General features: G+C 50.8%; 1 protein-coding gene across 7 annotated transcripts; it reads left to right on the top strand.

The window, feature by feature from the left end:
• The first annotated feature begins 1,057 nt into the window (after positions 1 to 1,057).
• On the top strand, positions 1,058 to 6,501 carry Flt3lg (fms related tyrosine kinase 3 ligand). 7 transcript variants are annotated; one of them, XM_028788886.1, is made up of 9 exons: positions 1,058 to 1,130; positions 1,425 to 1,491; positions 1,748 to 1,861; positions 2,349 to 2,402; positions 3,000 to 3,143; positions 3,489 to 3,633; positions 5,279 to 5,457; positions 5,540 to 5,607; positions 6,253 to 6,501. In XM_028788886.1, the coding sequence occupies exons 2-8, from the start codon at positions 1,459 to 1,461 to the stop codon at positions 5,561 to 5,563; spliced, it is 693 nt and encodes a 230-aa protein (XP_028644719.1). In that variant the 5' UTR covers positions 1,058 to 1,130; positions 1,425 to 1,458; the 3' UTR covers positions 5,564 to 5,607; positions 6,253 to 6,501. The 7 variants fall into 7 exon arrangements, with proteins under 7 accessions (XP_028644719.1, XP_028644717.1, XP_028644718.1 ...); XM_028788884.1 differs by having other exon boundaries at positions 1,077 to 1,130; positions 5,540 to 6,501; XM_028788885.1 differs by lacking the exon at positions 1,058 to 1,130 and adding an exon at positions 1,201 to 1,205 and having other exon boundaries at positions 5,540 to 6,501.
• The last annotated feature ends 770 nt before the right edge of the window (positions 6,502 to 7,271 follow it).

Below are 7,271 nucleotides of genomic sequence, written 5' to 3'. Positions count from 1 at the left end.
TACACCACAGCGATGAGCTGGGAAGAGGTTGGGACCTGCCAGTACATTCATAGAATAAACTCTTATGTGGCTGCTGCTTAGGCCAGTCATAGTCCTGGGTGCACTGACTTTGCAGGGTGGAAACAGCCAATAAAGAAGCCAAGACAATGGGGAAGATAAGGAAACCACGGGGTGTGTTAAATGGTGATAAGGACAAAGCAGGGTGAGTCTGGTGCTGGAAGGAGTGCAACGTGGGGAAGGGTATCACGAAGCCTCTGCCTGTGTCTTTAAGGAACGGCTTGGGTGAGACGGGAGAACACAGGAATCTAGAGGGAGGTAGTCCATGTTGAGCAAACACCTAGTGAAAAGGCCCCTGGCTGAGAGACTGCCCACCACAGATAGCTAGTGTTGGAAAGGAGCGTAGATAGCGTGAGGTTAGCAGGGAGGGGTGAGGATAGCACAGAGTCCAGTACTGCACTATGTGGCCACCTTTTGTGGAGGGGTGAGGCAGACTATGGGTTGAGTCCAGGGCCTCAACCATGCTAGTTCTTTGCCACTGACTCACTGGTGGGCTCTAGGCAGCTGCTCTCCAACTGAGCTATGCACCTGTCTGTCCTTTTTACTTTTTGAGACAGGATCTTAGTAAATTGGTCAGGCCAGCCTTGAAACAAGGCCAGCCTCCAACCCTCATTCTTCTTGCCTCAAGCTCCTTGGTAACTGGGGTGACAGGTCCGTAATACCAGTCCCTGCTAAAAAAAAGGCGGTGCTTTTGTCCCAAATGAATCGGGAACCCGGAGGCTGGAGGTTCACAGGTTCTTCCCCAGGCAGCATATGGGGGCTAGGAAGTAGGAAAATCAGAAAGAAAGCCACAATGATTATGGTGGCGGCAAAGCCTATATAATGGCAGCTGAGGTGACTGACACTTTGGGTTCTACATACACTTCGAAGCTGGAAAGCCTAGTTGCATCCCTTTGCTGTTCCTTCAGAGACCAAGCTGAGGTCTACGGCCGCGCCACTTGTTACCACTAGGTGGCGTGTCCCGCCCGGGCACGAACTCACCCCTGGCACTGTCTACCCCAAAGATTCCTTTCACTTTCGGTCTTTGGCTGTCACCCAGCTCGGTCTTTCCACACCCAGCTGGGGCAAGCCTGGTGCGTGGGGTGAATGGCTTTCGAGGTCCCCAAGGGGCGGTCCCAAGGTCCCCATTCTCGGACAGAGGGAGCAGGGTTAGAGACCTGGGGAGGATTCTGGGGACGTCGGTCGGGGTTCTTAGAAGTGGAGATGACTTTTCACCGTCACTGGGGCTCATGCAGGAAGCCTGGGGGAGCAAGAGGCGGAAACGCACCCACATCAAGGGCGGCAGGGCGGGGCGGCGGGGTACAGGGACGGGTGGGGAAGGGGCTGCAGGGTATGAGTCCGAGGCCTGTCCTTCTGTCACTTCCAAGACCCTGCCACAGGGATGAGGGGTCCCCGGCAGAGATGACAGTGCTGGCGCCAGCCTGGAGCCCAAATGTGCGTATACCTGAGGGGTGATGGAGCTGGGTGGAGAAGGGAATGGGCAGGGGATGGAAGCATGGGGAGACACGGGACAGGATTGGAAGAAAAAAGAGGACGGTGTAGGATGAGGTGGAGAAAGATGGTCAGGTTTGTCACACCAGCCAAGGTGCAGGACAGGTAGAGACAGGGAAGATGACACCCAGTTAGTGAAGGAAGCAGGATACAGGGAGCCTCTGCGTGGAAGTCAGTTGCTGACACGCTCTCCCTGTAGTCCTCCCTGTTGCTGCTCTTGCTGCTGCTGAGCCCTTGCCTGCGGGGAACACCTGACTGTTACTTCAGCCACAGTCCCATCTCATCCAACTTCCACACGAGGATTAACGAGTTGGTGAGCGGGCTCCTATCCAGGCCAGGCTACCGTGCTGGATCCTTACCCGCATCTCTGCTACTGTCTCTCACAGTGTCTCTATCTCTGTGAGGACTCTGTCCTTCTCTCTTTGGATCTCTGCCCCCACCCCTTCTCTGGGTCTCTACCCAATCTTTCTCTGTCTCAGACTCTCTTTCTGAGTCCCTGTTCTACTGTCTCTGTTTCTCTCTAGGTCTCTCGATTTCTGGCCTCCACTCTGGGTACATGTTCCTCTCTGTCCCTCTCTCTGGATGCCTCTCTCTCGGTGGGTCTCTGCCTCTCTGTGAGGCTCTTTGCTACTGTCTCTTGGTGTCCTGCCCCCCCATCTCTCTCTCTCTGGTCCTCTTCTTTATGTGAGTCCTGTCCCTTTTCTGTCCTTGTCCCCTTGTCTCAGGGTCTGTTTCCAGCTTCTCCGACTCTATAATTTGCTCTTGCTTTCCGTCAGGCCTCGCCTTGTTTTCTCCCGTAGACTGACTACCTGCTTAAAGATTACCCAGTCACTGTGGCCGTCAACCTTCAGGACGTGAGTCACAGTCGGGAGGGCCTGGGATGGAGGTGGGAACCAGACTTAAGATGCGCCACCCTTCAGGGCAAGGCTAGTGGGCCACCTCCTGGAAATCTAGACCTTCTCCCCACCCACACCCACCCCATCCCAGACCCAGACCCAGGTATCGAGCTCACTCTCCCATCAACTTCTCAAGAGTGCCCTCTCTGCTCCTTTTTCCCTTGGGTGTAGTAAGTCCCTCCCTCTCGGGCATCTGGCCCCGCCCCTCCGCTCGGGGTCTTCAGACGTGTAGCCCTACCCCTTCTCTCCCTTGGTGTCTAGCCAGGTCTCGTCTCAGGCGTTTGATTCTGACCCACCTCCATCACACAAGTGACAAACCCACTCTTCTTACCCTTTCTAGCCTCTAGCGAGGCCTCATCTCTTTCAGTCCCCTGCCCCCCCCCCAACTTATCTCAGCGTCTGGCCGCGCCCATTCTCTTCAGCCACCTAGCCCCATCACTAAGCCATCACTGGACTCGCCCTCCTTCCCTCTGCCTTCTGGCCAGGCCCACCCCCTGTTAGTCATCTGGCCCCGCCCCTTCTCCCTAAGCTCTGGCCTGGGCTCTTGTTCTGCAGGAGAAACACTGCAAGGCCTTGTGGAGCCTCTTCCTGGCCCATCGCTGGATAGAGCAACTGAAGACTGTGGCAGGGTCTAAAATGCAAAAGCTTCTGGAGGGTGTCAATACGGAGATACATTTTGTCACCTGGTGTACCTTCCAGGTTAGCATTAGAACTTGGTAACAAATGAAGAGAGCTAAGTCTCTCCCTAGGCCTTGAAGGACAGCCCTGCTAGGTCTTTAGGGAGAGTTCATTTTCCCACAGCATACCACAGAGGTAGAGCTGAACTTCCAAGCCCTGAGGTCACCTGGGGATCCTGTTACTAGGTCTGTGCCTTAATAGCTGAAGAAGGTTGTTACTAAGGTGTTCTCTCTCCCCTAACAACTGGAGAACTCTGGAGTTTTTGAGACCTGGGCCCATTGGCTCTGTGACCTCTACAGGTCAGGGCCCTGGGTTGGTGGAGACACTGGTGTGACATGGTGATGACCTGTCCCTCCCTGCTCCCAGCCCCTACCAGAATGTCTTCGATTCGTCCAGACCAACATCTCCCACCTCCTGCAGGACACCTGCACACAGCTGTTCACTCTGAAGCCCTGTATCGGGAAGGCCTGCCAGAATTTCTCTCGGTGCCTGGAGGTGCAGTGCCAGCCGGGTAACAGCCCCAGAGCCCAGCACCCACAGTGCCACCAGCTCCAGCCCATAGCCTTGCTTACTGTGTGTCCCAGAGGCTCCTGCTAGCTGGGACTTCAGACAAGTTCTTTCTCCCTTACTTTTTCTCTTTTCTTTCTTCCTCTTCCTCTCCTCCTCCTCCTCCTTCTTCTTTTGTTTTTTTTGGGGTTTTTTTTTTTGTTTGTTTTGTTTTGGTTTGGTTTGGTTTGGTTTTTCGAGACAGGGTTTCTCTGTGTAGCCCTGGCTGTCCTGGAACTCACTCTGTAGACCAGGCTGGCCTCGAACTCAGAAATCCACCTGCCTCTGCCTCCCAAGTGCTGGGATTAAAGGCATGCATCACCACTGCCGGCTTCTTTCTTTTTTTTTTTCCTCTTTTTTTTTCTTTCTTCTTTTTTAAGGTTTATTTATTTATATGTGTTAGTGTTTACCTATATGCCTGTAAGTGCACTGAATGTGTGTCTGGTGCCTGAAGCGGCCAGAAGAGGGCATCAGATTCCCTGGAACTGGAATTGCAGCTACTTGTGAACCACCCCATGGGTGCTGGGACCCAGGTCCAACGCAAGAGCAGCCAGTGTTCTTATCTGCTGAGCCACCATTTCAACTCTTTTTCTTTTCTTTTGAGATAGGGTCTCATTATGCAGGCTAGGCTGACCTTGAACTCAAAACAATCCTCCTGCCTCAGTGTCCTGAGTGCTGGGATTACAGGTATGAAGCCAGCACATCTGGCTTCCTTTCCTTTCCTTTCTTCATGTTTTCATCATCATATATTATGTGTAACAATGTCTCATGACATTTCATCTGTGTCTACATTTTCATCACACCATACTTTCTCCAGTCCGTCTCCCTGTCTCACTGATCCTCTTCCTCTTTCCCAGTGGTCCCTCTTCTTTCTTTTCTATTTTAAGCCAGTTAGGTAGGTTGCCTGTAGGAGGCACCTTACCAATGGCTACACTTCTGAAGAAAATGTTTCTTCCTGTCTAGCAACCATCTATTGCCATAGATGTTCAGAAAAGGATGGGTCATTTCTTCTTATGACCTCAGTTTACCTATCTTTGAGAAGGAGACAGAATCTCCAGTCCATTTGTCTAGGGCAGTCCTGTCCACAGGGAATGGAAACTGAGTGAGCACAGTAACTTTTTTTTTTTTTTTTTGGTTTTTTTGAGACAGGGTTAACTTTTTTTTCTTTTTCTGTGTTATTGTTATTGTTGTTTTGAGACAGGGTCTGTCTATATAGCTCTGGCTGCCTATAGCTTGCTATGCCAACCAGGCTGAGATCTCCCTGATTTGGACTTTTGAGTTCAGGGATTGAAGGTGTGGACCACGATGCCCAGCCATGCTCATACTTTTTATCCCCAGTGTTGGTTTGTTTTTGAGACAGTGTTTCACAATACATCCCTGTCAGTCCTAGAACTTACTATGTAGACCGTGCTAGCCTCAAATTCACAGAGCTCTGTCTGCTTCTGCCTCCTGAGTGATAGATTGTTAAAGCCATGGCCTACCTTATGCCCCCAGGTTTTGGTTTTGTTGTTTGTAGGTGTCTCATTAACCATCCACCACCCATAGTTCTCCAGGACTTCCCGGGTTTGCTTTGATGAGCTCCCTCAGTTACCTGGTTCTTCTCTCCCCAGACTCCTCCACCCTGCTGCCCCCAAGGAGTCCTGTAGCCCTAGAAGCCACCAAGCTTCCAGAGCCTCCATCTAGGCAGCTGCTGCTCCTGCTGCTGCTGCCTCTCATACTGCTGCTGCTGGCAGCCGCCTGGGGCCTTCGCTGGCAAAGGGCAAGAAGGAGGGTGGAACTCCGCCCTGGGGTGAGCCTAGAGTCCAGGGCGTTGGATGGAGTGGGTGGCAAGGGATGCGGGTGGCAGGTGGCTGACCTTGTGGGGGCCTCAGGTGCCCCTCCCCTCCCATCCCTAGGATGTGAGCCTTGTGCATCGTTGACTCAGCCAGGGTCTATCTCGGTGAGTCTTCCACTTATACTGCAGCCTGGAATGGCCAGGCTTGGGGAGGGGGGGTGAAGAGTCAGTCCAAGATTTGGGAGGCTGTCTTACTATTTCTCATAAGAGGGGCCAGGATTCAGAGGAGTGGTGTGTATCAGGGGCAGGACAGTCTTTGTGACAAAGCTCAGGGGGTTCTGTAGCTCCCACAATCTCAAGGCTGTGGAGAGCTGGGAAAGCTTGTGAGGGGAGTCTGCTGTGAGCACCAGTAAGGAGGCAGAAGGTGTGTCCCTGGAGCACCTGTATTTTAGAATGCAATGTATTTTACACTTGTAATACCTCTCATGTGGAGGTTACATCTGTAATCCCAGCTCTTGGGAGCTCAGAGCAGGAGGATTGCTGAACTGTCTGGCTACCCTCAGCTACAAGGTGAGTTCAAGGCCATTGTGAGATACACAGTGAACTCTTGTCTCCTGTCTCAAATAAACAAACAAAAACACTCAGTTAAGTGACACTTATTTTTTTTTCAGATGAGGTCTCACTATGTTGCCCAAACTGACTTTGAACACCTCGATGAACCTTCCTGCCCCAACCTTCCAAATAGCTGGGCTTACAGGCATGCTATATACAACAAGGCTTTTCTTTTCTTTTCTTCTTTCTTGGTGCTAGAGTTGGGAACCAAAACAAGGAACACGCTAGGCAAATGCTGTGCTGAGCTACATCCCCAGCCCAGAGGACACACTGTCTGGGCATGGTGATGGACATGTGTAATTCCAGTGCTTCTGGATTGTCGATGCTGAAACTGGAGGATACTGACTTTAAGAAAAACAGAAAGGAAGAAGGGGGGTGCATTGTAGCCCTGTGTGGTTGCTTCTGTCACCTCCATCCCTTAAAATAAAAACAACTGCTGGGTATGGTGCTGCGTGCCTGGAATCTCAGTATTCAGGAGGCTGAGGCAGAGAGATCAAAACTTCAAGGCCAGCCTGGGTTACTGAGTGAGTTCAAGGCCAGCCTGGGCAACTTCATGAAATCTGTCTCAAAATAACAATGAAAAACAGAAATGCTGGGACTGGAGCTTAGTGGCAGGGTCCCTGCACATGTAAGACTCTGGCCCCCATCTGCAGCTGCCACACAGTCACTAGAAACACGTCATCTGCACTTAGGATTCACACTGCCAAAATGGATTCCCTGACAGCTTACTTAAAACAATTAGATTGTTTAAAAGTTTTAAATTTAAGTTTTTAAATTTGTGGGTTCCCATTTCTGGGCTTGTTTCTGAAACACAAAGTGGTACATGTCTGTAAAACCAACTCTATTTATTTGTTTTTGAGATAGAGTCTATATAGCTTGGATGGCCTGGAATGTGAGGGCAATCCTCTGGCCTCTACTTCTGGAGTGCTGGACTCACAGGTGTGCACTACCACACCTGACAGTAATTCCTCTTTTTTTTTTTTTTTTTTTTTTTTTAAAGGATTTTTTTTTTTAAACTTTATTTATTTATTATAAGTACACTGTAGCTGTCTTCAGACACCCCACAAGAGGGCATCAGATCTCATTGCAGATGGTTGTGAGCCACCATGTGGTTGCTGGGATTTGAACTCATGACCTCTGGAAGAGCAGTCAGTGCTCTTAACCACTGAGCCATCTCACCAGCCCTTTTTTTTTTTTTTTTTTTTTTTTTTTTTTTT

Source organism: Grammomys surdaster, unplaced genomic scaffold (assembly GCF_004785775.1).
Source record: "Grammomys surdaster isolate TR1022 unplaced genomic scaffold, NIH_TR_1.0 125769, whole genome shotgun sequence".
NCBI classification, from domain to species: Eukaryota; Metazoa; Chordata; class Mammalia; order Rodentia; family Muridae; genus Grammomys; species Grammomys surdaster.
The sequence above is the reverse complement of the archived record's forward strand: the minus strand, read 5'-3'. Positions and strand labels throughout refer to the sequence as shown.

Excerpts from the sequence above, each read along its gene's own strand:
- Flt3lg (XM_028788882.1), top strand. The coding sequence starts at position 1,390 with ATGAGTCCGAGGCCTGTCCTTCTGTCACTTCCAAGACCCTGCCACAGG. Across the intron at positions 1,492-1,747 it reads CGCCAGCCTGGAGCCCAAAT|TCCTCCCTGTTGCTGCTCTT; the intron begins GTGCGTATACCT and ends CTCTCCCTGTAG. Across the intron at positions 2,403-2,999 it reads TGGCCGTCAACCTTCAGGAC|GAGAAACACTGCAAGGCCTT; the intron begins GTGAGTCACAGT and ends CTTGTTCTGCAG.